Source organism: Juglans microcarpa x Juglans regia, chromosome 6S (assembly GCF_004785595.1).
Source record: "Juglans microcarpa x Juglans regia isolate MS1-56 chromosome 6S, Jm3101_v1.0, whole genome shotgun sequence".
Classification (NCBI taxonomy): domain Eukaryota; kingdom Viridiplantae; phylum Streptophyta; class Magnoliopsida; order Fagales; family Juglandaceae; genus Juglans; species Juglans microcarpa x Juglans regia.
In genome coordinates, this window is record NC_054605.1 from 21353572 (window position 1) to 21381030 (window position 27459).

General features: G+C 36.5%; 4 protein-coding genes and 1 pseudogene across 9 annotated transcripts; 3 read left to right on the top strand and 2 right to left on the bottom strand.

The window, feature by feature from the left end:
• Positions 1-49: 49 nt before the first annotated feature.
• LOC121237823 lies at positions 50-5913 on the top strand (annotated as a pseudogene).
• A 4401-nt stretch (positions 5914-10314) lies between these two features.
• LOC121236405 (transcription initiation factor TFIID subunit 11-like) lies at positions 10315-11632 on the top strand. Of its 2 annotated transcripts, XM_041132831.1 has the most exons (3): positions 10315-10395; positions 10523-10581; positions 10763-11632. In XM_041132831.1, exon 3 carries the CDS (start codon positions 10773-10775, stop codon positions 11352-11354), a length of 582 nt encoding a protein of 193 aa, XP_040988765.1. In that variant the 5' UTR covers positions 10315-10395; positions 10523-10581; positions 10763-10772; the 3' UTR covers positions 11355-11632. The 2 variants fall into 2 exon arrangements, with proteins under 2 accessions (XP_040988765.1, XP_040988764.1); XM_041132830.1 differs by lacking the exon at positions 10315-10395 and having other exon boundaries at positions 10402-10581.
• Positions 11633-12792: 1160 nt separating this feature from the next.
• On the top strand, positions 12793-13270 carry LOC121236703 (50S ribosomal protein L7/L12-like). The gene is made up of 2 exons (XM_041133133.1): positions 12793-13116; positions 13262-13270. The coding sequence occupies exons 1-2, from the start codon at positions 12793-12795 to the stop codon at positions 13268-13270; spliced, it is 333 nt and encodes a 110-aa protein (XP_040989067.1).
• Positions 13271-14644: 1374 nt separating this feature from the next.
• Positions 14645-18353, bottom strand: LOC121237973. Of its 5 annotated transcripts, XM_041134907.1 has the most exons (4): positions 18180-18353; positions 16042-16282; positions 15873-15957; positions 14645-14990 (listed from the first exon to the last, which is right to left on the bottom strand). In XM_041134907.1, the coding sequence occupies exons 2-4, from the start codon at positions 16176-16178 to the stop codon at positions 14814-14816; spliced, it is 399 nt and encodes a 132-aa protein (XP_040990841.1). In that variant the 5' UTR covers positions 16179-16282; positions 18180-18353; the 3' UTR covers positions 14645-14813. The 5 variants fall into 5 exon arrangements, 3 of the variants coding, with proteins under 3 accessions (XP_040990841.1, XP_040990843.1, XP_040990842.1); XR_005935022.1 differs by lacking the exon at positions 18180-18353 and having other exon boundaries at positions 16077-16633; XR_005935021.1 differs by lacking the exon at positions 18180-18353 and having other exon boundaries at positions 16036-16633.
• A 6578-nt stretch (positions 18354-24931) lies between these two features.
• Positions 24932-27155, bottom strand: LOC121237956 (3-ketoacyl-CoA synthase 2-like). Its single transcript, XM_041134892.1, has 2 exons — positions 26327-27155; positions 24932-25833 (listed from the first exon to the last, which is right to left on the bottom strand). Exons 1-2 carry the CDS (start codon positions 27053-27055, stop codon positions 25039-25041), a joined length of 1524 nt encoding a protein of 507 aa, XP_040990826.1. The 5' UTR covers positions 27056-27155; the 3' UTR covers positions 24932-25038.
• Positions 27156-27459: the final 304 nt, after the last annotated feature.

Below are 27459 nucleotides of genomic sequence, written 5' to 3' on the forward strand. Positions count from 1 at the left end.
GAGGATAAAACTGTAACTTACAAAGTTGATTCGCCGCGTCTTTAAAATCGAAAATTCTTGTATTTTCAATGCCGGCTTCTTCTCCGACCAAAACATTCGTAATTTCGGACTCTCTCTTAACTTGTTTTGAGGATTTTCCCGTATTTCGGTGTTTCCACTTTCCATGGAAAAAGGAGAAGACGTCAAGGCCGTCACAAAATCGTTTGAGAAGCTGAAGTTTCATTCCGATTCCAATTCCAATTCCAAATCTCTGAAACAAATCACCGCCTCTACCACCTTCAAATCCTCTAGTATGTTCCTCTCTCTCTCTCTCTCTCTCTCTCTCTCTCCTCTGCGTGTGTTTGTGTGTTCGCATAAATGCATATGTGCTTAATTACCTATCCAGTGGCTGGATCTTATTTCATACTTGAAATCGTGGCTTAGGTACCATTTCTTTATATTATTTTAGACTCTTTTGGGTTGGAATTATATTGCCTGCTTCGGGCGTTCCTCTTTTCCGTTCATTGCATATAATTTCTGTTATAAGTGTGATTTGGTACTCCACAAGCACGGCAGATTGAAGGTTCATTTAGTAAAAAAGTAAAAAATTGAAGGAAATTCCAATTTAAGGCGAACTTCATAGCGAACAATATTTGAAAATTTCATCTCTTACAGTGTTTGTGTTTTTTTTTGCCATCACATCCTCTGGTTTCTGAAAGGCCAAATAGGCTCAAATATAACGGTTCCTATTACTTTTACAATGTGCTAAAATGGGAAATTTCAGCTAGTATTTGATTCAACTTACTTATTTAGTTCGTTCGTGAAAGGATTACTAAAGACGACAAAGCCTCCAAGCTTGGTTTACTTGTGCCTTGGACTCGTTGGGAAGCATTTGGAGGATATCATCGAAGACTTGGGTGAGATTGTCGTCAACTTTCCAGCAGATATTAAGGTTGCGTGTTGAAGCATTCTCAATTTTGTATCTCTATCTTGTTTTTTTCTTTGCACTTTCTCTGGAAGAAAAAAATGTTGCGTTCAGCATATATTTGCTACATATGCATGAAGACATAAGACTAGTAGTTGTAGTGAAAGGCATATCACTAACATCTCATACTAGTGCACCTAGTACTCAGAATGTGGGCAAAACTTCCATCACACCTAGTGCACCTTCGTCCATCACACCCAAGAGGGAGCCAATGAAATCATTTAGCCATTATTACAATAGAACCCTCAGGCAAAAAGTAAAATCAAACACTAAACTATGTGCTTATTAAATTTCAAAGTTTGTAAATTGTATACTCTATATGACAAGGAAAACTTCAGTATCTGTGAAGGAAAGAAGTTGGTTCTGGAAGAAGCTAGGTTTTCAAGATACCCTGTTTTTTATTGTTTGGAAATAATGGCCAGATCCTTGAAGGACTCTCATTGTTGCATATATACAACCTTGGCATCTAACTCTAATGCTTGAAGAAACTTCATGCTGATTTATGAACTTTTTCTGATCTCATTGAACAACAGATGGCAGTGGCAGCAATTGCAAGGAGAAGAAGGCTCCTCAATGATGATGTCATCATCTCTTTGGCTGACAGTTCCTGGGAAATTCTTGACATTTCTGATTCAGACGTCTCTGATCTTGGCTTAGGGAAAGTGATGGAAGAATGCAAATCTCTACAAGCTGTGGATATTAGGTATGCAAATATTAGTTCTTCTCAATATAAACTCATATCTTTGGCATCATATGGACCACATGATATATGGCATGAAGGATGTATTTGCAGGTAAATGATTATGAAGGAAAATGGGCTTTATGCATGGCCTTGAATTGGTTATGGTAGAATAGGAATGCTTGAATTGGATTTTTTTAACTTTGGACAATCAGAGACATGACAAATAATGGATATGTGGGCAAATGGACTACCTGCAGAGCTTATTTTATGGATATGAGTTAGTTGCACTCTCCTCATTAAAGTATGTTTATTAGTATCGTGATTTGCAGAATAGTAAAGATAAGCTAGACAACAGAAAAATCATTTGCAGTGGCTGATCAATAGGACCTGTAGGCCTTGAAAAGGCTAGGTGTCATGAATTTCTTTCTTATATACTCCGTCTTGTTACACTTCTCAAGATTAGACTAACTAATTATTCGATTATTTTTCTTCTTTCTCATATGCATTTGGATTTAATTTCGCATTCTAAAGTTGTTATGGGCTCAGTGCTTTTTATGCTATCAAGTTTCTATTAGTTGAAGATTTCAGTTATGTTGATTCAGAGTTTCATTTGTTTTCCTCTGCAGTCGGTGTGATAAAATCACTACCACTGGTTATTCTGAGCTTGTGCAGAATTGCCATTCATTAGAGGCATTAAGATGCGGGTACACTCTTGTCATTAAGCTTTTTAAGCCTTTTGAATTTTGCGTTTGGCTTATTCTATATACATTTGAGTTTGATTGCAGACAATTTTTATTATTATTTTTGTTTGAGATACTTAAATTATCATTTCCTCTGCCATTTTGCCTTGCTATCAAGTTATCAACTGTAAAAATTATGTAATGGTTTGTATATTAAGCATTGCTAGAGGAAATGGCCAGAAAAACTCTTGCCCTTCTTATAGTTGGCCTTAGTACATGCTCCATGGTACTTTCATGCTTGAATCTGGTATTGAGATTTATCTAGAAAATAAAGCATACAGACAGCGGGTGCTCTGTTAAGTACTTCATCTATGTACATGAAACTTAAACAAATAGAACATAGGCAAATTTAATTTTGTTGTTTAATTCTCTGTATGCAAGTGAACTCACACATTATGGATTTGGTTGAAGCCTTATACAATATGAAATTAATGTTACAAGACAATTGTACTCAATTTCATGATCATAAAGCCTGGACTTTTGCCTTTTATTTCATCCAGCATACTTGAATTGGCCCTGGATATTGAATTTTGACTAGGGGTACGAACCTCATTACAGGCTATGAACTAAAGTTAATGTTGCAGAGGTTCCCCAAGGAGTGACTACAATGCACGCAGATGCTTGGGTATATTTAAACCAAAGCTGAATGATGTGGATGGCGAGTCATGGGAGGAGCTTGATACCACTGAAATTGCAAATGGTGCGGAGTCCCTAGTCTGGCTTGTGTGGGTATGACTAACCATTTCCCGATGATTTATCTTTCTCCCCTAGTTTCCAGTATTTTATTTTTGTTTGTTTCCCTTCCCAAACTCTTAAAATTTGTCCCCCCTCTGTCTCTCCAGCAAAAGATTGATAAAGATTCTTTGGAGATTGTGTACTGAATGTCCACGCATTATGGTAAATCCCAAGCCATCACACTTTGGTTTAAAGGAAGCCGCAGTTCCTGGGGAAGCATTACCTAATATTACATTGGATGATCCTGTTGTCAAGGATATTGATCCCTCAACATGGGCAGTGTGGCGCCCCCAATCTCCCTTATATAAATACACAGGGATCGAGACGCCAGGATGGTGACAACACGGTCACACATCCCAACGAAGTGCCAGTGTGTGTACATGCAACAGTGTACAAATAAAATAACGTAGCGGATAGTCAACTAAGTACCAGAATTTATTTACAATCAAACATCAGTAAAGATTTAAATAGCAGTTATACAGTCATCCATAAAATATATTACAATAGTTTCAAATAAACAAATGAGTGATCCCAGATCACTCCTCAGGCGGAGCCGTCTCTTCAGGCTCGCCCTCCTCCTCATCATCTGCATCAAAATTTGCGTTACCACAAAATGGTATCGCAGGTAAGTATGACCCCAAATAACAACGTAATATAGAATGCATTAAATGCAACTAACATGCATGCACATGATGAAATATGAATTTTTCCACAAGATATCATTTTTCTCGAAAATGATAATTTTTCAACACACGCCAAAATCCCATTTTGGCCCAAAATATCCGTAAAACATTTTCCCAGAAAATGATTTACTCAAAAACTAACTCGCACTATTTTCTCAGAAAATAGTGCACTAATTCCAAATGTACTATGCATTATTTCCATATGCACCATGGCCTCCCCTATGGATCATTCGCACGTCCTGGCTTCGTAGCGGTGTTCAGTTCCGCGCCCAGCGCGTACATGGCCAAGCACCCACACTACGCAACGAGCGATGCCCAGTTCCGCGCCCAGCGCGTACGTGGCCAGACATCCTCTAGTCTCCGCCAGCAGAAGGACCACGGAGTCGGCACGAGACCATCTCGTCCGATCCCATTGTCGCCCGGCGACAATCCAGAGGACGTTACTCAGTATATTCCGCTCCCGAGTAACCAGAGGAGCTCCACCGAGTTAATACCCCATCTCGGCTTGGGGTCGTGATACACACGCATTCAAAATCCATTCTCACATGAAAACCCAGTTTTCATAAACACATGAACATGAATGCAATACACGAAAATCTAATTTTCTTTACAAACATGATCATGCATGAAATAATGATATGAACATGCACCAACACTGATCCAACATCCATCAAGAACCAATCCCAACAAATCCAATCAAAACAACTCATCAACAACCAAACCAACCAAACAACTCCAATCACAAATCCATCCGACCCCCGAACTCCTCGGACTCAGTCCGGCATGTCAAAAATACAGTGAAATGGGTTAGTGCAAAAATACATTCAAATTACGAAAGTTCTTTGGAGAAATACTTACAATGCTATATAATAATTTCCGAAGGATCACGAAGTTGAAAAATGCGACGTTTGAGCAACACCACAGTGTAAAATACACTGTGGCCGTGGGTCACAATACCAACTTTCAAATGGAGGCAAACGAAGATCCAAGATTGATAGGGTAGGGCCTAGGGAGGTCGGTGAAGCTAGTGGTGGTGGTGGTTGGCCGTGGGTGGCGGCGAAATGGGCGATAGAAGACCAAAATGCCCAAATCAGAAATGTAGATGGTGGAGCTTCACCGGTGGCGGATCGGAGCTGGGGTTGGGTCCAATGGGTTGCCAAGAGGTCGAGGATGATGTGGTGTGAAGATGGTGGCCAATGGTGGTGTGACGGCGGCGCAGCGGCGGAAAGAGTGCCGCGGCTTCCAGCCATGCGTAGAGGCTCACGGCGGCTCGAGGGAAGCTGGAATTGATGGGGGTTGGTCGCCGGCGGCAGGGGGAGCAAAGGAGCCGGGCGGTGTCGACCACCGCCGGCGCACGGCGGCGGGCTGGGGGAGAGGAAGAACGGACAGAGAGAGAGAGAGAGGAAACTGGGTGCGCGCACGGGAAGGAAATCAAAGAGGAGAAAAAGAAAAGAAAAAAAAGTAAAGAAGAAAAGAAAAAGAAAAGGAAAAGAAAAATAGAGGGAAAAGAAATGAGGTCCAATCCTCATAACTTGGGTCACAAAAATGATCCAACGAAAACGATTTCAAAACCTCAAGTTAAATAAAATAATTTAAACGTAATGGTAAAGTCAAATTGAAATAATTGTATCCCACAGTAATTAAATAAATATTAAAAAAGCACATAAAAATAATTTTTATCAAATTAAAATCATAGAAATAAACTCATTAAAAATCCAACCAATTTTAAAATAAGAGAATAAATTTTTAAATAAATAAAAATAATCATTTAGTAAAAATACACTAAAATACAGGGTGTTACAGACAGTGTGTGGGTTTACACGAAAGGCTGTATCTTCGTCTCTTTCAAGCCTCGCCGAAATGTCTATTGCTGAAAAATTTAGACTTGCATTTGTCGAAAGAGATACTCGGTTAGCTCCAAAACGAGCAAAGAATGCAAGGCAACAACAGCGGCGTGCTGAGAGGGAGTGGATGATGATGAGTACGAGAGCCAAGGCACTAGCTCTGGCCTCACAAGTGAGCAAAACTCTACACAGTCGGAACTAATGTCCCACTATTCATAAAATATTTGTGTGCTATATTACTCTCTGCCAGTTTTAGTCTCCTGGATATGAAAAGGGAGAAGATGAACCTTTTCGATTATCAATCTGGATTTTAGGAGGAGATTCGCTACAGAAACGAGATAAGATATATTGCAAGACGAGGAGGCCACTGGACAGGGTTCTATTATCAACCGTGAAGTGTATAAAAACAGCATAATTGTTTTGAAAAAGAGTGAGGTCTACTATTAAAAGAGTAATTCTATATACAACCGTGAAGTATGTAAAGATCGTGTAATAAAAGAGTGAAATTTATTATTAAAAGATTAATTTTTTTACATAAGTTTTATATTTTATTTATTTTTTTAAAAGTGATTATACAATAATTATATAATTTATGATTATAAATATATTTTTTCTATTTTATATATCAGTACACATGATTTTGTTTCGTAGTACTACAATCAAATGCTGATTCAAAAGCTAAAAAAAAAAATACTGTGGAAAAAAGTAGTTCTTGAAGCCCACTAAACGAATGGAAATAATGCTTAGCATCAGCCGTGCAAAGGGTATCTGTGCTTTATAAAGCCAGCCACATTATATCAAGAACCTACTGTAGAGTGCAGACTTTATGGCGGCCGCTTTAGAGCAGTGCACACTGAAGGATCCACGAGCCTCAGTGACATGAATCAATCCTATCCCATCAATTGTCATTGAAAGGAAATAGATTATCTTTCCTAGAAAATTGATAAAGATGTAATTTTTTTTATAATTACTTAAATCATAAAAGAGTCATGTTTCTACTCTCTATCAATACTCATCCCTGATCAAGTCGGGAATTATTAGCAGTTTCCCGGAAAGTAAGGCCAGTTGTTCACAGTCTTGTTTCCTCTCACGTTATTTGTGATGCTAATAAAGAAGCATATGAAACATATCAATTTGAGGTGGGCTTATTTTCAATGATTTTTTTTTACTGTATTTATATCTTATTGAAAAATATGGGATCGTGCTACACCCAATTCTCTCGTAAAGGATATTTGGTCCTTTTTTATTTTTTTATTCATTTTTGTTATATCCTTAAATATTTTTTTAAAAAAATTACATCTTTAAAAAATACTTTTTTAATTGCTAAATAAAAAAATTCTAAAAATATGAGCAGCATTGTGCAAGCTTCTTTCGCTTTGCGAGTATCTTTGGTTCTGTTTCCAATCAAATCCGAGTCAAAAAGCTAAAAGATTACAACAGTTATCCTGAGTTCAGACCTCACAGCTAGCGAATGGAAGTGAAGCCCAGCCTGTGTTTTGCTTACGCATACGCGTGCAGGAGTGTCGGTCAAACAGTACGTGCGTAGGCCAATCCCCTGACCCCATTGCATGCTTTTACAGCCGCCTCTCTAATCAAAGTGCTGCGCATTTCAAGGATTCGATTTCAGCTTCAGTAGAATGAATCTTCGAATTATTCATAATGTATTGATTAAGAACGTAATGCTTATTTTGTTCTGTTTTTATTTTTTAAAAGTAGAGTAAATCCAAGCACGTTGAATTGGCGAAAGATTGGTTTGTCTTTGTCAAGGCGTGCCAGTGTTAATTTCTTTGTTTTTTTAATCTTAGAATTCAAAAAATCTTCACAACATCATGATACTCTACACTTCATATTATTTTTTTCTTTTATTAAATATTTATTATATGAATAATTAATAAAAAATTTAAAATAATTTAAAAAGAATAAATTTAAAAAAGAATTTTAAAAATATATTAAAAATTAAAAAAATTAAAAATAATATGAAATGTGGAATGTGGTAAAAATTGTGTAGTAAAATTAGTTAGAATTTGACAACTTTAATGTCCGAATACGATGAATGACGGCTTCTAATTAATTGTTGCATGTGCGTCACATTGATGGACTTGCTGGACTACGACAACTTCCAACAACTCCAATTCCCTTTCAATCAGTAACTTTGTCTTAACCCCAATCATTTAGCAACTCAACAAGGCAATTTTGTCGTTGCCAAAGCAAAGCGTACCTAGAGCCCACAAAACTTTGTCCTCCCATGTTCAAGAGTTTCAAAGATTCTGATCTTTTCTCTCCTTTTTTTATTTATGAATGCTTTTGCATGCAAATATGCACGAAGTATCCTTTTCATTATAAAAAAGATTGGCATCAACTTATGTTTGGAATCATTCAAAATACATCATAATAAAATATTAAAAACATACTAACAAAATCTATTTTTCTCTTTCTCTTCCCACCACCTGTATCGCCCAAGCCTCCCCCCTTGCCCAAGGCCTCCCACCTCACGCCCATCCTTGGGCGTCAATTGTCGAGGTAGCAGTGACTGCGAGATGCCATCGACTGTCGAGATGGCAGTCGACATTGCAGATTTGATCGTAAGGAAGAGAGGATCCTTGAGGGAGAGGGCATGTAATGGAGAGAGAAATAGTCAGTGTAGACTGGAGAAGGAGGGTATGGTTGAGGAGTGGATGTCCGGCATGCTCGTGAACGGCGATACATGACTATAGGTGGCGGAATGTGAGCTGCGACGTGAGTGTATGAGGTTGGACTACGGGCTAGCATGTTGAGGATCTACGGACCTCGGGCTGAGGGAGGAGGACGGGCTCGATGGTGGTGCTCGATGGGTGCGGTTGGAGGTTGAATTGGCAACGGTGGCAAATCTGGGCTGTGACAAGGATATGAGTGAGAAGAGAGAAAGAAAGAAGAGAGAAAAATGGGTGAGAAGAAAGAAACGGGTTTTAAAAAAAAAAAAAAAACTAATTCGTAACACGCAAGTTATAGTACGGATAAACCTAATTGGGTGCACTGCATTCTTCCTTTCTTTTCATTTTTTATTATTATCCTCTTCTTTCAGGTTTTGCCGCTTTTATCATGTCCTCTCCTGGTAGTAACTTAGAATCTATGTGCTGTGAATACTAGGAGGGTAGGCGCGGCATCATTCAAACTGGGTACGATTTACTCAATTCATGATTTTCTTTCATGTCATGGCAATATGTCACCCGTCACCTGATTTATTAGTCTAACAGCATTATAACACGATAATAATAAATTTAAATTCAATCTTAACGGATTTGAATCAAATCCATTTTAATCCATTAAGATATAATTACTTAACCAATTGATACGTTATCAATCTATTTTGATTCATTAAAAAAATTATAATTATAATTAAATATTTCTATCTAAAAGTAAAATTGTTAAAATCTTAATTTTGATATTTTTATTATTTAAATTATAATTTTAGACTTGCAGTTAGTTTTATATTTTTTTATAAATATTGTAATTTTAACATTTATATAAAATTATGATAAATTTAATCATGTCAAACGGATTAATTTTAGATTTATTCAATCTATTTACATAAACAGGTTGAAACGGGACAGGACGGATCGGGTCGTGTTAACCTATTTCGTAGTACTCATTTACGTGTCGTGTCGTGTCAACCTGCTATGTTAATGGGTCGTGTTAGGATTTAAAATTTTGATACGATAATCTTAACGGGTCATATTCAGATTGACCTATATAGTATAATATATATGTTTTGTCACGACACAAATTCGATCCGTTAACACGATTTGACACCTCTACCTAGATTGTCACATTGAGACAATCTTAAAGATAACACGTTTTACAATAAAAACTCGAGCAAAATGCTAATTGTATTTTCTAAAATTGCAGATTGGGATTAGGTGAAAAAAGACATTAAATCTAAGAAGCAAGTGCCAAGCGATCAAAACGTGTTAATATATAACTTGAGGTTTTTGAATATATTATTTTACCAAAAGAACCACGTTTGCACGATTATAAATGGGATACGGCTGATCAAAACTCCCACATATTTCCATTCTCAAATTTACAAAAGCATCATCTACTTTAAAGTCATCCTAACTTTTCACGTTACGAAAAAATCTAACTGTAAGCGATTCTACGTATTAATACGTGCACATATTTAATATGATTAGATAGAAATTAAATTTTATTGAAAATAATGTTAATTTAAATTTAGAATATAAAAAAAATAATATTAATACACAAATTAATATGTAAATTTACTTATACATGACAAAACTCTTACTTTAAAGTCAACCTAGCTTTTCATGTTACCTCTCTCCCCTTTTTTCTAGGAATTGTTTGTTTGCTTTTTTTCTTTTATCTTTTGGTTTCTTCTGATTTGATGAGAAAGATAAAGGTCTCATTTCTACATCATCCCGGGATGGGAGGATCCCTATAGATCTCCCTAATCAGATTTACAAGGAAAGCCAGTTCAACTGGATCTTTGTTTATAAGTTATTACTGCCCTTTCAACATTTTCAAAAGTTAGGCTTATACAAGGGAACCAAAAGAAATACATGAAGACCCATCACAATATTGTAGATATCTACGTACAAAAAGTCAGCTATTTGTCTTATTACAACCCGCCCCACACCCCCCCCCCCCCCCCCCCCCCCCCCCCCCCCCCCCCCCCCGACGCCACCAAGCCCTGACTCGTTTGGCTCTCCATAAAACCCACCATTATTAAGGCCACCTCAAACATTTCGAGGTAAGAATCTCCATGGAAGGAACATCTCAGAAAAAAGAGGAGATAGAATATAGAAGAAACTGAGAAAGAAGAAAACAGAACAACTAAACTTTCTTCCTTGAGCTAACTTTTCTTACACATGTTGCAGATATCCCTTCAGAATCTGGGCAAAAGTTGCGACTTTGAAAGGTCTCAATCAAGGGCAAGGTCGATTCTTGTTTTCCTCCACTACCTTCTCCCCAACATGAATTGGCTTACATTAGAGTAATCTTTGAATATCTGTCTCTTTCAATTTGTAGTTCTTCTTAGTGGAAATGGAGGAGACCCATATGTAAAATGAAGCAACTTAGAGAAGATGTTATTTTGTTTTCATTTTTGGTTTTTGTAGGCAATCATCAATGGAGAACAGACATGGATTATTCAGGCAGAACAGTGGTTACTGGAGGTCCTTGAGAGACGGAGACTTTGAGGAAGGAGATGTCTGGGCTACTCTCAGAGATACAACAGATTCTACTTCCATGGTTGACAAATCAAATGAAACTTCTGTTTCAATACATAGACCAGTTCCATCTGCTGCAAGAATGATACCAAGAGCTACAGGCAGCAGTAGCAGTAGCAATAATTCCTCTCATGAAGCCAAACTTGTTCAGCAATCAGCACCAGTTAACGTTCCCGACTGGTCACAGATTTCCAGGAGAAAGTCAAAGAAGGCCGCCAAGAATGATTCATGGCATGATGATGAAGATGATGATGATAATGATATCAATGAAGCTTCGAAAGACGCCCAGGACAGCGATGAAGATGATAACGATAATGAGGACGTTTGCAAGTTACCTCCACATGAATTAATAGCTAGGAGGCTTGCAAGAAGTCATATTTCCTCTTTCTCTGTTTTTGAAGGTGTTGGGAGAACCCTCAAAGGGAGGGATCTCAGCAAAGTGAGGAACGCTGTGTTAACAAAAACCGGTTTCCTTGAATGATTGTGAAGAGGGTGGTTTCCATGATCTCGATTCCTTGTTCTATATACCATTATCAACAGTTTGTGATTTAGGTACACTCTCGGACTTGTAATTGTTGCTTACTCTGTAGAGTGTAGAGATTCATGTTTTCATGGGTCTTGCTTAGGGTATGAGAAATTTAGTTCCTGCTTGTAAAAAAACAATTGATTGATCCCTATCCCATCTTGCTTTAGCTTTGATATATAAGCTTGTTTGTATTATAATGATTATTGAGAGACCTGGAAATGTACAAAGAAAAACAGGTACAAAACTAAGCCAATAAGTTCCTATCATGGAAGTTAGCTTTCAAATTTCAAAGAGAAACTTGATTGTCGCTTAACTTGATTGTCGCTTCAGCGTCCCCCACCATGACAAGTACTGATCAAAGAGGACCAAAACGCATTGATTATAGCAGGTAATTTCTTGATAATATCTCGTTCTAATTCTGTACATTCATTTTTTTTTCTTGTTTGTTTGCTTGTGAGATTGAAATTGGTTGAAGGTGGCGAAGAGACAGATTATTAGGACAAAAGTAATCAAGTGTCACTAATTAGGGTAAGTTCTCGAAAAATTACATTCAGTGCCAAAAATCTTTCACTCACCTTTGAGTTTGGACATAGAATGATCGAATTCCAAGTTTGTCATGACTCATGTCAGAGTCAAATGTCATTTCCTGTCCCATTTGTCGTTCTAACTTCTCTCCTCGATCAACATCACGACCTCTAAAACATTAAAACAAAGAAGATGATTGATCCAACCAACCTTTATAAATGAGTAATAAAATTAACATTTTTTTTTGAAGAAATATCTTTAATTTAAAATATAAATAAATCTTCGTATCAGTCTCTATTTTGGATCAGTCGAAACACACCTTACGTGTTCCTAAATAAAATAACCAAAAAATCCCGCAACAAAACCAATTTTCCTCTCGTTTCACGTTTCTTCTTGCTCCTTCCACCCCGTGTCGGCCGAGTCCCCCCATCCCCACCACTCGCCCATCCTCTCCCCCAACCCCCACCACCCGCCCGCGTTGACATCCTCTCTCCCACGTGGTGTCGGTATCCTCTCTCCCACCTCCACCCCTACCCGGCGTCGCCATCCTCTCCCCTACCCGTACCTCCCGTAGGCCAAATGAGAGGCATGACTGAGCATGGAGGGCTAAGGGAGTTGCGGTGGAGCTGCTGGTAGTTGAGGGAGGCTCGAGGTGGCAGCTGGAGCCGTGGGTGGCGGCGTACGGCTCGGTGGCACTGCAGAACCCGTATGGGTGAAACCCATTTCAGGAAAGAGAGGGAGAGGGCTGTCGTGCTTGACGGGGCTAAGGGGAGGTGGTGCTCAACGATGGGGCTGGAGGCTGATGATGGCGGCGGTAGCAGCGGCAAACCGTTAGGAGAACCCATTTTGGGTTTCGCGTGTGGGAGCTATGTGTGGGGGCTTCCAGATGGGCCTCAACAAGTACAATCCCGCACTATTCGGGCTCGGCCCATCATCGGCATCCACCGGATCCGGTACAGCATCTGCTGATGAGGCCAAATTTGCTGAGAAGATGGCGTTCGACATCAAGCTCGAGAAGTTTGACGCGACGTCCAAGATTAAGATAATAAAGGAGGTGAGGACGTTCATGGATTTGGGTCTGAAGAAGGCCAAGGAGTTGGTGGAGAAAGCGCCCATGGTGTTGAAGAAGGGACTCACCAAAGAGGAGGCCAATTCCATTGTTGCCAAGTTCAAGGACTTGGGTGCTACTGTGGTATTGGAATTACAATTATTATTATTTTTAACTTTTCGGATTTAGTCTTTTGATGTAGAATAATGGCGTCTTAGATTAATGGGAAATGAGAATTTTGTTAGTGGGAAGTCAGTTTCTGTTATTGGGTGCTTTTATATGATCCCAGTTTTACTGAGAATGATTCTCTCCAAATTTGTGCTTGTCGTGCTATATTGAAAGTGAAAAATCTCAATTCTTCGTTTGCCCGAGCATATCACAAATACGATTTGGTTTGGTATGTTACATGTCTTGTCTTGTACAAACCAAAACCCTCAGAATCTTATGTTGATGTATTGGTTACCTATTGGCCCGTATTTTCATTCACGATCATTGTCAAATTTCATTCACCATGGTTTGTTTATTCTTCCACCAGATAAAACTCCATTCAAGGCAGTTTTTTTAGGCTTTATCCTCTTATTTCTTTGAGGGTAGGATGGGTTTAAAGTAAGATGAGAAGGTTGTTTGCTCTTGGTGTTGATTAAGAACAATTCACGTTGGTGTTTACGGTTAAAACATAGGGGCTTATTGGCTTATGATTGAGAAGACCATTTGTTGTGCTATTTGCACTTGTAGATTTTTGAGTCTTAATTAACTAGGAAAATAGAAAGGAATATAAAGGCTATGAACAGTTTACAAATGTTAATAGGCTAGGAGATTATGGTGTTTAGGCATTTAGTTCTTTGAGACGTGAAATCGTTTGCTGCTTTTGTGTTTGTAAGGTTTACTGCTAGCTTGCTCAGAGCTTGCTGAGATAGGATTTTGGTGCTACATCAACATTTTTTAGGAAGAAATAGAACTAAGGTTACATTCTTTTTGCCTGTCTTGATAGTCAAACATGTACAATTACCCAAAACATTATTCATTTTCTTGTGCCATTCTTTTGTCACAAATAAGGGGCAATATGAAGGCAAAACCATAGAAAAGGTGATAGAGACATGTTCTTGCTTGCCCAAAAGCAAGATTCTCCGTTGTACATAATATGTGGTAAAGCTCTTGTGGACTAAATAAATATATTGCACTGTCTGAAAAAGATTAGGAAGGCTATGGAGTTTGATACTGCATAGGGTGGGAGGAAGATTCTTCACAATAAGGGAAGTCGTATATTGTATATTGTATTGTATATAAAGCATTTTACTTTAGTTTCTACCTTTTGAATGAGATTTATTATTCGTCAAAAAAAAATGAAAGTTCCCTCCTCCCTCACTCTCATGTGGTGGAAGAAACAGGGAAGCAGTGCATGCCTAAGAATGACATTCCAATATTCTCAACATTGGAATAATATTAAAAAAAAATATTCTAACAATATTTTATATAACTTTTAACTTTAAACTAAAACCATCTCATCTCACCTTACCTCACCTTACTGTCCAAATCCCACTGTAAACGCAGGCGATAGCAAGGGATTGGTGAAAAGGAAGCGCAAATGCGAATGCATGCACAAACACAGTAGTTGATAAACACGGGGCTTCTATTTGGTAAGCCACAACTGCCAAGCATTCGAACACATCCCTTGAAAATGATTATTTTCTTCATTTACTCTTCCATTGGTTAAAATGACAGTCGCAAGGACATCTGAAATACATATTTAACTTGGCAATTGAAGTCACTATATGTAATTCTTTTGGTGGTCTTTTACTTCTCTCACTTCAGTCCCAAAATTTCGAAAAATCTATGAACTTTTAACAAAATGATCCCAAAAATAGCAAACACAACTCACATATCAATCTCCCATTTCCCACATTTACAACCCTAGCCATATTTACAGTTATAGACATATTGGCTGAAGATGGAGCTGCACCAATACAATGATGGACCCAATGCACGTTTGGTACTCTTGCTACATGAAATTCCATCATCTGCAAAATTTGCAAAGATACAACAACTAGGATTAACAGCCATCAAGGGCACTAAACTATAATGTGTAGAAATATTGCAACTTAGATACAGGCAATCAAAACAAAGTTTTCTTATTGGTCAACAAGAACCTCTCTATGATAGTATGACAACATCCACCAAGTCGTAAATCATGGATCTCAGGGTTATATACAGGGTTCGTGTGAATTTTAGTACTCAGAATAAGTTATTAGTGACTGTTTTTGGAAAAGCGTTGGGGGAGGGGGGGGGGGGGGGTTGGGATTGTAACATTCTCTGAAAAAAAATTCAGGAAGGGAACACGATAGAGTGGTGTAATAGAGGCATTAGGGATCCAATGCAGCATCCTAACCATAGTATCCCAAGACTACACACTTTGGACAGCCAATTTAAAGGGCAAACACAGAAAATTGTAAGCAGTCTGATAAAAATAGAAATATTATTAATATTAAGTCTGCTGGATACCAGCTAATTGTAATTGACAACAAATTGAAAAGAAAGATTGCAGCCTCAGATCTAAAAGAAATAAGCATTAATTTATCATTGATTGATGTGATTTGATGAATTATTAAATTTTTGCACAAATAGCAGCAACGATCATTTTGTGATAATGTTTTTGTTCTGTTAAAAGAATTGTGCTTAAGAGGAAGTTGTTTAAATCTCACTTCTATCAGCGGCAAGACCAATTTATTAGAAAGAAGTGAAGGCTGAAAAGAGATATGCTCAAGAAAAAAACTTGAATAATTCTAAACGCTCATTAAAAGCACTAAATGTTATGAAGTTTGACAGCTTCAAGTTTTTATTTCTGCAAGCATGATAGTTTCAAGAAGTCACGACCGAAAGGAAAGACACAATAGTGGAAATACCTCTACGTACAAAGCAATTGCAGCCCTGTCAGAACCCCTCGGTTCCTTCAAATTGGTAATAGCCTCTACTATAAGCTTATCCAACCTATAATCAAGCAAATGAGGTTCCAAGTTCCAACAGAAGAAATCAGTGATGTCAAGAAAAATAGGATAACATGGTTACCATTACAAGATTCTTATGGACTGTGACACCTGAAGAGCCACCTTTTCTTTGGAGGCCCTTTTTATTCTTTTTTCTTTTGTTTGGCTCTTTCCTTTATAGCTGATATAAATACGCAATATGGGTTTAACAGCAGTCTGCCACATTGGAGGGAGCAAATATCTTATGGAGATTATTTAGCAGCCAAGATTCACGTCTTCACCTAGAGCAACTTTTCCAAAAGTGGTACTATGTTTGCTGCTTAGACCATGTATAAAAGTCTAGCAATATTAGTACATAGTTTGTAAACTAGAGTTACTAAATGAAGTGACATGAGAAAATAAAAGTGCTATGGAAACTCTAGATCAGATAAGTTAAGAATGAAAACTACCATGTCTTAAAATGGTCATGCAATGAAAGCATTATTGAGTGAAAAAAGTTAAACAAAGTTGTTCTTGAAGGATTTTAAAGAGGAAGCACAAACTTTTTATTGAATCAAGTAAATAGATGTAGCCTAAAGGAGCAAGAAATTGATATAAGAAAGTCATGACAGCTAGCCCCATTGAATGCAGTAGCAGAAACCCAAAAAAATAAGGTGTGGAAAAGAAACTTCTAAACTCAACCAAAGAGCGCTCCCGATCTTTACAGCTTTGACCATTCCTTTCAAACCAAAATGCTCCATCTGAGAAATAAAGGAATCATTCTCCATGCAGCCTCAAGTTGGGGTTTGCCATGAAGGCCTCTCCAGCAAACAAAAAGATCTACCACCCTCCTAAATGTCACCCATGCAATATTGGTCCAACTAAAAATCTCATCCCATAAGATTCTTGCCACCGCACGGTTAAGTAAGAAATAAGCTACAGCTTCACCACTTTTTTTTTACACGTATGGCACCAATACATTACAATAGACCCACGCTTCCTCAAATTTTCTATAGTCAAGATTTTCACAAGAAGAAAAACAAAAAAAGTTACTTGCAAAAAAAAAAAATTGCATTCTTTTTAAGGGAATATGGCAAAAACAAAAACAAGAAAAGTTACTTGCAAAAAGAATTGCCGCGGCAGTTTCCAAAGTGAAACTTCCCACAAGGTTGATACTTGCTGATGGACTAATAATCTGAGTCTCCGCTTGGCAGCCTAGACTACGGAGGAAATTGAGGATACAGTAACTCAGATATGGATGTCTTCTTCTTTTGTTTTGAAAGAGTGAAATACCTAACTCCATTAGCAAAAACATTATCATTTTACCTATGTTTGAAGATGATCATATTGTTTCAGGTGCAACAGATAATTTTAAAACAAACTCAAATTGTTTTATCTCTATTAGCTCTCATCACCGACCGGTGAAAGTCTACAATTTTCCTAAAGAGTAAACAAAGCTAAAAAATAAAAAGAAAAAACACTTCAAGAAAGAACACGCTGACCCTGTGCGTTGTTAAGATTATTTCTACTTGGTTAAAAAAAATGATGTGGGTAAAAAAAACTCAACTTTAAAAACTACAGAGAACTTCTAGCACGATTAACTCAATTCCACTTCCCGACAACATAATTCAAACTCTAATGTAGGTAAGATGAATTGATTTTGAATTCTTAAGTTACATGAGCTCAATTCTATAGATAAGCACATAAACTTATATGTCGTAGTCCCTTAAATCTGGATCTTTACCCAAGTTAAAGATGGGAGACATAATACTTGTCTTTAACGAGCAGTGTTTGAAAACTTGTGAAAGAGTATTGAAATTTACAATATTTGGCTTAAGGATATCTCATAGAAAACTAAGTTAAAGGAATTATCCATCTGTGCTATAATTTGGAGGTTTTTGAGGCTGTTTCAGCTCAAGTTTATCCATGAACAGCCCAAAACTAAAATCACAGTGGCTTAAAAAACATCAGCATTCGAAATCTTTAGTTTTAGGAACTATATCTGTAGCTAAGAGTAATGAAAATAGAAAAAAAGAGACCAATTTACTGGAGACAGAGTTCAATGTATGATATAAGAGTACCAAAAGTTGGTTATGAAATTTTGTGTTTCTGAGGCTTTTGAGCTCAGATACTAACTACTTAACTAAGATTCAAACAAATAAAACTATAAAGATCTTAACTTTACGATCTACAACTTTAAACGTTGCTTTTGAGAACCGAGAACAAAGTAAATTTATATGAACCAACCAACACTTGGGAAATCGCAACAGGTGGAGATGAGCCGTCGCTGGGTGTCGCTGGATCAAGTGATGGCCGTCGCGGGGTGGCGCTGGGCAGGCGACGCAGGTACTAGGCGACATGGGTTCTGTAGACGCGGGATGTGCTTCTTCGTGGGAATTCGAAATGGGCGTTCTGTTGTTTGAGTAAGGCTTCGTTTGGTTCTTTAATTATTCTCAACTCATCTCAACTCATCATTGCAATTTTTTCAAATTCCAATACAAAATATAATAAACAATTCAACTTTTTCAAATCTTAAAATAATAATAATATTAAAAAATAATATTCTAACAATATTTTATCAACTCAACTCAACTCACTTCAACATCTAAACACACTCTAAAACAAACGTTTAGAGGACAAGATTTCAAAAAAAAAAAAAAAAAAAGAAGAAGACACCAGCTCAGGTGTGCTACGGATCAGCCGTGAACAGTGGGCTGATCCGTAGAAGAACTCTTAAAATATTATAAAAAAAAATTGTATCGTATATTTTATTAATAGAATTTTGTTATTCATCATTCTCACATATCATACATCACACTTTATTTTTTTATTTTTATTTTATTTTTCTTAAAGTTATTGAATTGATCTTCTACTTATCATCTATATATCACACATTTGATAAGAAAAAAAGTGTGACGTGTGAGATGATGAATAGAATTTTTCCTATTAATAAAATTAGAAATTGCCTCAATTTTTCTCACCACTTGCACTACCTCATTTCCTTTTCTTCCAAAACCCATGCAACCATGGACGGAACTGTTATAGCAAAAATTTTAAAAATTAATCTTATATATTGTATAATTACAATTTTAAGTTTAAATATTCTTAAAATACAGAACTGCTACATATAGGCGTAATTTTTGCCTGCATGTGCACATTGCTGACGTGGCCATCAACGTTTATATTAAAAAAAAAAAAACCCACAAAGCCAAAAAACGAAATTCATTTCCGTCTGCCTGCACTTTTTCATTTCAGAACAAAAATCTCTCTTGCCCTTTCGTCTACCCACTCCTCAACATCGAACTAGGTAAGATCCTTTGACAAAGCTTTTTTTTTTTTTTTTTTTTTTTTTTCTCATCTGTGCTAGTGTTTAACAATGTTTGACTTGGGAAATTTATCAAACAAAAGGTTGGGACTGCAGAAATCTGTGATGAGAAGAAGGTGGGGAAATCTGTGAAATTTGTGTTAGTTGTGAAATCTAAGACTTTGTGAGTTATGGGATTTGTGAAAGGAATGATTGTTTTCTTTTTCTTTTTTTCTATTTTTCTGGTTCAGTAAACCAGTATCCATAAACTAAGTTTAGAGCCATAAAGATAGAACAATGTCTGTGTATTTTGTTGTCCCTTTAGTAGGAGGGATCTTCTGGAAAATTGATGTTTTCACTTCAAGAAATTGATACGAGAGAAGGGTATATATACACACAATTTTGAAATTGGAGAAGAAGTGTAACGCCCCGTCCCCGAGAGTCCAAAGAGTCGCTAAAAATCATTTTCCATTCACATAGTACATAATCAAATTTTTTTCTATCTCACAAACTACTCATTAATTCACATCAAATACTCCAGTATAATTAATCCAAGATAGTACAAAGTCTTAATAAAAACATCAACCTCCTAACAATTCATATCATCAGAACGCAACAAACTTACTGAATAACGAAATCCTCAATACTCATGTAAACTTCCTATGCTTAAACCACTATTCTTAACTCCTCTTACCTATGCTTCATATTCTTGATCCTCAACTGAAATATTCAAATCATCTGAAAATATTGGAGATAAAAGGGGGTGAGTTATCAACAACTCAGTAAGCAGAGAACATATACTAGCGTGCAAACATGAGCCTTTTCAGAAAGTTCAGTATGCAGAAACAAAACATTATATTTTTATATACAGATCTCAGAAACGTGTTATTAGAAAATTAGAGCGGCTTTTCAATCTTTTCATACCCCAAAAGAGTCAATTGTTCATATTTAAATATCCATTTCATATTCAAGAACACTTTGACATAATATAATCTGAGCATCTTCATCATATCAAAACATAGCATCTTACAGAGCAGAGACCATGTTTCACTCCCGTGGTAGGGTTGTGCTATCCCCGGTGGCCAAACTGGGCAGAGACAGAGGTAAAATCTTTTCCTTATTCTTCTCGGAGTCCCGAGTATGCACACAGGAAAGACCACAATAAAACCACTTTGTTTCCAAAGTGGGTGCACTCAGAGAGAGAAAGAAGTTAGTACCAACCCAAACAGAGCAGAGCAGAGACAGAGTCAGATACAAAATCAGTACACCATGCCAAAGATTTTCAGATGCCATATCAAAATAAAACAGAGTACCAAAACATAATCAGATCATTCTCACATACTGAAAATAAAAGTCGGAGCATCTTTTTAAATAAATGCACAATTTTTCAGATTCTCAATATCGCTCTTTTTCAGATTTCAGAGGCAACATGATAAAATTTAGCTCATGTCTGCACAATGCATGTCAGAAAATATTTTTCATTTTCCACACAGATTTCATGAGTATGCAAATAAACGATCGAGGTTGGTTTTATTTTCCCAAGTTCACATTTCATCACAAAATATGCAAAATTTTTCAGAAAGTCAACCTCAGTCTAAATAACTCGTATAAACCCTAGCATAGGAACCCCGCTTATTTGAAATTCTTAACTTTTTCAGAATTTTCCTCAAAAATGTCGAGTCAACTATAAATCGTTATCTATAAAAATAATCATGTAATTTTCGTAAGTTTTCAATCATTCACGGATTTCGATATTTAAGCCTAACCTTCTAAAATAATCTATTTTAATTCCTCAAAACTTAAAATCCTCATAATCTCAAAATATATCATCACTTTCTAAAATCATCAATATCTACCGTAACCAAGGTTAAACTCAAAACACCAATATTTAAATCCGAAACAGCCAATAAATCTCACATCATAAACTAATCACATAAACAACTCCATAATCCAATCCAACCGACCCCCTTACTCCTCGGACTCAGTCCGGTATAACCAACCAGTTCACAGTAAAATGAGTTAGTGCAAAAATACATTTAAATCACGAAAGTTCTTTGAGAAAATACTTACAAAGCTATAATATAATTTCTGAAAGATCACGGAGGTGCTACAAGTGGCGACACAGCAACAGAATAGTGCAAAATGCACTGTGGTTGTGGGTCTCAAAAATCCACTTTTGAACGGGAATAAACCAAGACCCGAAATTGATTGGGTAGGGCCTAGAGATGTCGGTGAAGCTAGTGGTGGTGGTGATTTGCCATGGGCGGCGGGGTAGGAGGTGGTTTTAGGCCAAAAATGCCCAAAACGAAATTGTGGATGGTGGAGCTTCACCGGTGACGGATCACAGCTGGGGATGGGTGGGCTAGGTTGCTAGGAGGTTAAGGATGAAGTGATGAAGAGATGGTGGCCAGAGGTGACGCGACGACGGCGTTGGAACTCAAAGGATGCCGCGGCTTTGAGGAGCTCGTGGAGTCTAACGGCGGCGCAAAGGAGGCTGAAAATGGAGGGAGGTGGTCGCTGGAGGGAGAGGAAGAAGATGGGTTGGGCGTTGCCGGTCACGGCGGTGGGCTGAGAAAAGAGAGAAACGAACGGGGAGGGAGAAGAGAGAGGGGACGCGCGCGGGATGGAGGAGAGAGAAGAGAAAGAAGAAAAGAAAAAGAAAAATGAAGAAAAAGAGAAGGAAAAAGGAAAAAGGAAAAAGGAAAAAAAAGAATGGAGGGAAAGAAATGAGGTCCAAATCTCACATCTTGGGTCACAAAAATGATCTATCGAAAAAGATTTTAAAACAACAAGTCAATTAAAATAATTTAAACGTAATGATAAAATGAAAATAAAATAATTAAATCTAACAATCAATTAATTTAAAATAAAGAATAATTTAAATGCATCACTATAATAAATATTAAGGAAACATAACAAATTAATTTACATAATTTAAATATCATAAAAAATTAAACCATTTAAAAATCTAACAATTTTAAAACAAGAGAATAAATTTTTGAATTAATACAAATAATCATTCAATAAAAATATACTAAAATACGAAGTGTTACAATAAAGTCTCAAATGAAAACATTGCATAATTTGCATTTTGTGTTTTCAGAAGGGGATTTTTTAGTTGAACGAAAGTCATGTGCGCACCGTTTTCATCACTTAATTCAAACGGGGCGTTTTAGTCCACGTAGGAGACCGTCCGCGGGGAGGCCACCCCCACGCCTGCATTTAGACTTTTTTTTTTAAGATTATTCCCTCAACGCTCAAACACACATGATATGATGTACTTTCAACTTTAACCATTTGAGCAAGAGAGGGTAGCACTGACAGAACCTGAGAAACTAGCATTGACACGACATACTAAAAAGTCTACTTGACTACCTCTATGCCATGTACCCAGCCAAATGCCATTTCTTTTACCAGACCGAAAGGATTGGAGAGAGAGCATAAACAATTATTTTTTCATATTTGAGATTGAGAGGAAACAAAGCAAGAAAAAAATCCACAGAATTCGAAAGCAGTCTACCCCAACATCATAGACACAGAAAGTATAAACGGTATAATATTTTATTTCAATCTCTTTTTATTTTTCTTTGGTGTGCACTATGCAATTTGTTTAGTTTCATATTGATGATATTATATAAGTTTTCTTATATTTTTAAGCTTACATAGCTACATGGTTTTTTATTTTTTTTCTCGTCTAGTCATTTTAAGATGACATTTCAATTGGAAGAGAAAATTCTAAGATGACATTTCAATTTATTAGAAAGAAAAATTCTAAGATGACATTTCAGTTTCTTTTCTTTTTGTAAAGTTCTTTAGACAACTAAGGAAATCTTGAAGAAAATGATCTTATAAGATAATTTAAAGACATATTTTTTGTATATAATTTTGTGATGTATGATTTTTTTTTAATAATCATGTGTAAAAAATACATATTACTTATGCTGGCACATACCACACACTTTGTCAATCGCCCACCAAACACCAAATCCTAATTCTGCCCCTATATGCAACAGTCCTTGTATCGTTCCCACATATCTCTATTCCCTCCTCACCCTTCCTAATATCTTCCCGCGCACATTGGCAACCCACCTCTTTTCTTGCCCGCGTTCTCAATCCATCCAATTTTATATAATAAATAATGTTATATGCCAAATTATCATTCCGCTTTCATTCTATTATATAAGATGTTGTATATTTATCATATTTATCATTTAATAGTAATAAATATGTCATATTTTACATAATTAAATGATAATATGATATATAAAATTTTACTTATATAATTTCTCCCAGCCCCTCGATCATCACTTGCAAAATTACAAGGTTCGAATTGCCCTTTTAACCGGCCTTTCCGACTCTCATGGCCTGGGCCTATCCTTTAGAGGAAGTGCTTGCGAATAAACGAAGGCGTACGCGTATTATATATACATGCAGTGAACAATTTGACGCACCACTTGAGAGTCAGATAGGTCGGCTATAGAAGGACAAATGCTAGCCCGATCGTGTTAATGTAGTACTTGTCGATGTCTGTGTTAATTATAAACCACGTGTATATATCATACCATGAGTAATTAATTAAGCACATTATTCACGCAAACCTCTTTTATGTCTTCTTTCGATAATCATGGCAGCTCTCAGCTTTGGGAGGGGGAAAAATACTCTTGGTTGGACATTTAGATAGTCTCAATTATTTTTAAATTTTTTCATAATTTCATTTTGAAATATCACTTAAATATAAAATATTTTTCAATTTCGAATCTTTAATTTTTTTATTTAATTGTTATTTAATCATTATCTAAATACAAAATTCAATACAACTTTTCTAAACTTCTAAACAAAACACACAAAAAATATTACAATTTTTTCAAATTTCAAAATAAAAATAAAATCTTATATTCAAATAATTTTCTAATTTTATAATATTTTTATTCAATTTTTTTTTTCTCATTTCTTAAAATTTAGTAAAATATCTTAACTCATATTATTTTATTACTATTTATATATGGAGATATTCACTGTATCCAAACTTACCCTCGGAAGGCCAACAAAAATTGAAGGGGAACTCGTGGTTTTATTTATTTATTATTATTTATAATTTGCATGAGCAGAAGTAGTGGACCATGGTTGGGCTGCATGCATGGAAGTCAGCCCCATCCCTTAATACACTGTTTCAAAAGCAAGCTTTGGGCTTTCGGGTATGTGGGATATCAAACAATACTAAGAAGTAATTAGAGCCCCATGGGCCATGACAAAATAAAAAACGCTAATTAGTAATTATAAGAGTAGTGGCCATAATACGAGAAAATATATTTATAATCGTGAATTATATAATCGCTATGTAATTGTTTTTAAAAAAATAAATAAAATATGAGAATCACATGAAAAAAATTAATTTTTTAATAGTAGACTCTATTATTTTTCAAAGCGATTACGCAGCGTTTATACACTTTACAGTTATTCGTAATTTTTTAATAGTAGACCCTACTATTTTTCAAAGCGATTATGCAGCGTTTACGCACTTTACAATTGTACGTAGAATTACTCTTATAATATACACATAATTTACGTGAGTCCCTAAGACTGAACATTTATTTGGGAAGTTTTAGCCATTCTGAAATTTTGAACATAAATTATTTTCATTCTATTACAAAATGTCGTGACTTTATAAATATTACTTAACATATATAACATCGTATGATAACATAGAAATTAATATGATATTTTTTCATCTTGGTTTCATCGATAAGAGAGAAGCACACATTTTTTTATTTTTGTTGAATGTGATGAAAGGTAAAGATTGTACTAACTTATAGAGGTGCAAGGTACGTCTTCAGGCACATGAACAGGGAACTCATCAATCTCATCCATCCAAGGGTTGTTGATCTTCTCCTTTGTGGGATCAATAGTTCGCAATGCACGCCACACAGCGCTGTTGCACTTAAATCCTGATCCAAATGCAATCTGCCATGCACGATCGCCTTTCTTGATCCTCCCCTTAGCCTCACAATAAGCAAGTTCGTACCACAAAGAACTACTAGAAGTGTTCCCAAATCTATACAGAGTCATCCTCGAGGGCTCCATATTCCATTGACTGAGCTTCAGGCTCCTCTCTAGCTCATCGAGCACAGCTTTCCCTCCTGCATGTATGCAAAAGTGCTCAAAAGCCAACTTGAAATCTGGAACATATCGTTTTATCTTCACCTTAAAAATATTTCTTCCAACTACATTTGCCAAAAACCGGAGTTTTTCCGACAATGGAAGGACCAAGTGCCCCAAATCTGTAATGTTGGCTTTAAGAGCATCACCGGCGACAGACACTAGGTCTTTGGAGAGGACAATGCCAACTGTTTTGGTGTCGTCTTCTGTTTGGAAAATACAGTTGTAAGAATTATGGTTGGAACCCTTGTGTGTACGCAAAGTATGAAGGAGTTGGTACTTTGAGCGGCAACGATCGGATGAGCGACTTGATAAGAGGATAGCAGCAGCACCCATGCGGAAAAGACAGTTTGTGATGAGCATTGAGCGGTTATTGCCACCATACCAATTCAGAGTCATGCTTTCCATGCTCACCACAAGCGCATACGACTCGTGCCGCACCTGCGCATGTTACATGATACGTACAGAGAAAATCTATTTATAAACCTTATATTACATACATTATATATAGCCATTTAAGGGGTTAAAAAACATCTAATTAATTGAATTTTATCAACAAATTAAGCCTATTGCCATGAACTTTCAATCAATGAAATAACCAAATAATTAAATTAGATTTCCAGAAAATGATATGGACTATTTCGTATATCTTGTGAAAAGTGTGCATATATAATACAAATAATTTAATTTAACTTATCTCTTTAAACTACTTTTAGGATGAGTAGTGATTTTACCCCATGGGTATCTTATTTCATAAAAATAATTAACAATTAAGCATGAGAAAAAACAGAGATTTTGTCAAAATTATTAAGAACCCTTTTACAAATGTGCTTAATTTTCATCATTTTTCAAGAAATCATGTCATGATCAATGAAATTTTTAGGATCACTTTATCAGGGTTTTGTCATCATGGATATATATATATATTACAAACCTGTAACAAGCGTTTGGCAAGATCCACAGAAAGTAGTCCAGCACTGCAACCCATCCCACCAAGATTATAACTCGAAATGCCCCCTCGAAGCTTGTACCGATTAATAACCATGGCTGCCAATGACGGAGTTGGATTGAAGACGCTGCAATTCACTACAAGAATCCCTATATCCTTACAATTCACCCCAGTTTTCACCAACAACTCGTCGATCGCTCCAAACATCACCATCTCTGCCTCATTTCTTGCCGCCTCCACATTCCTGTTCATTGGCACTTCCAACAGTGATTTCGATGCATATGTCTTCTTCCCATACCCTGACCTCTCCAGAATCTTCTTTTGAAATGCCAAACTTTCTTCCGAGAAACTCCCAGTAAGCTCAGAACTTTTCATAAAAGTTTCATTGCTGCACATCAGTGTTGGCTCTGGCTTGTAACAAGCAAAATCGAACAAGTAAACTTGTGTTGGACGCCTCATCAAGTAAATGGTTGCAAGGATACCTGTAATTAGGATGCTGCATGGAACTACTAACACCAAACTGAGCTCAAGGTTGTTGACGAAATGGACGTAATATCGGCCAGAAAGATGAGTCAAAGATATGGTGAGAGGCACAAGGATGAGATATACAGCGACGTTAGAGATCAAATAGTGACAACCAAGCTTCAAGTACCTATGTTCTATTGAATTTGATTCGTTTTCTAGTAGGTCTTGCAGCTTCCTCGGGTACGCCATTTTTGAACGAGAACTCAAACTTTTTGAACTTTCGTAGACAAAGATGAAGAAGGGACGCTACTGATGACTTAAGTACTGGGGGAGGAATCGACGTTCCTTGTATTAATATTAGTAGCAGCTTTTTGAATTCTTACCTTCCCCGATTGCACGGGAATTGTGAAATCATTCGTTTTCTCAAAAGTTTAAATTAATGAGAGACGTAAATTAATTATTTATATTATATTTTAATAATATCCTTTTACGTGTAGGCTAAATTTTATTCTATAAGTTATTTAACATGTAAAATATTTAATCAAATGAAATAGAGTATAAAATCAAAATTCAAACTCAATCTCTATATTTTGATATCATGTAAAATCATCACTTATTTCAAAAACTTAAACAGATAAAAAGATATAGATTTA

Excerpts from the sequence above, each read along its gene's own strand:
- LOC121237956 (XM_041134892.1), bottom strand. The coding sequence starts at position 27,055 with ATGGCGTACCCGAGGAAGCTGCAAGACCTACTAGAAAACGAATCAAAT. Across the intron at positions 25,834-26,326 it reads TTGCCAAACGCTTGTTACAG|GTGCGGCACGAGTCGTATGC; the intron begins GTTTGTAATATA and ends TAACATGCGCAG.
- LOC121236405 (XM_041132830.1), top strand. The coding sequence starts at position 10,514 with ATGTTGCAGATATCCCTTCAGAATCTGGGCAAAAGTTGCGACTTTGAA. Across the intron at positions 10,582-10,762 it reads AGGTCTCAATCAAGGGCAAG|GCAATCATCAATGGAGAACA; the intron begins GTCGATTCTTGT and ends TGGTTTTTGTAG.
- LOC121237973 (XM_041134907.1), bottom strand. The coding sequence starts at position 16,178 with ATGTGGCAGACTGCTGTTAAACCCATATTGCGTATTTATATCAGCTAT. Across the intron at positions 15,958-16,041 it reads TCACAGTCCATAAGAATCTT|GTTGGATAAGCTTATAGTAG; the intron begins GTAATGGTAACC and ends GCTTGATTATAG. Across the intron at positions 14,991-15,872 it reads CAATTGCTTTGTACGTAGAG|ATGATGGAATTTCATGTAGC; the intron begins GTATTTCCACTA and ends CAAATTTTGCAG.
- LOC121236703 (XM_041133133.1), top strand. The coding sequence starts at position 12,793 with ATGTGTGGGGGCTTCCAGATGGGCCTCAACAAGTACAATCCCGCACTA.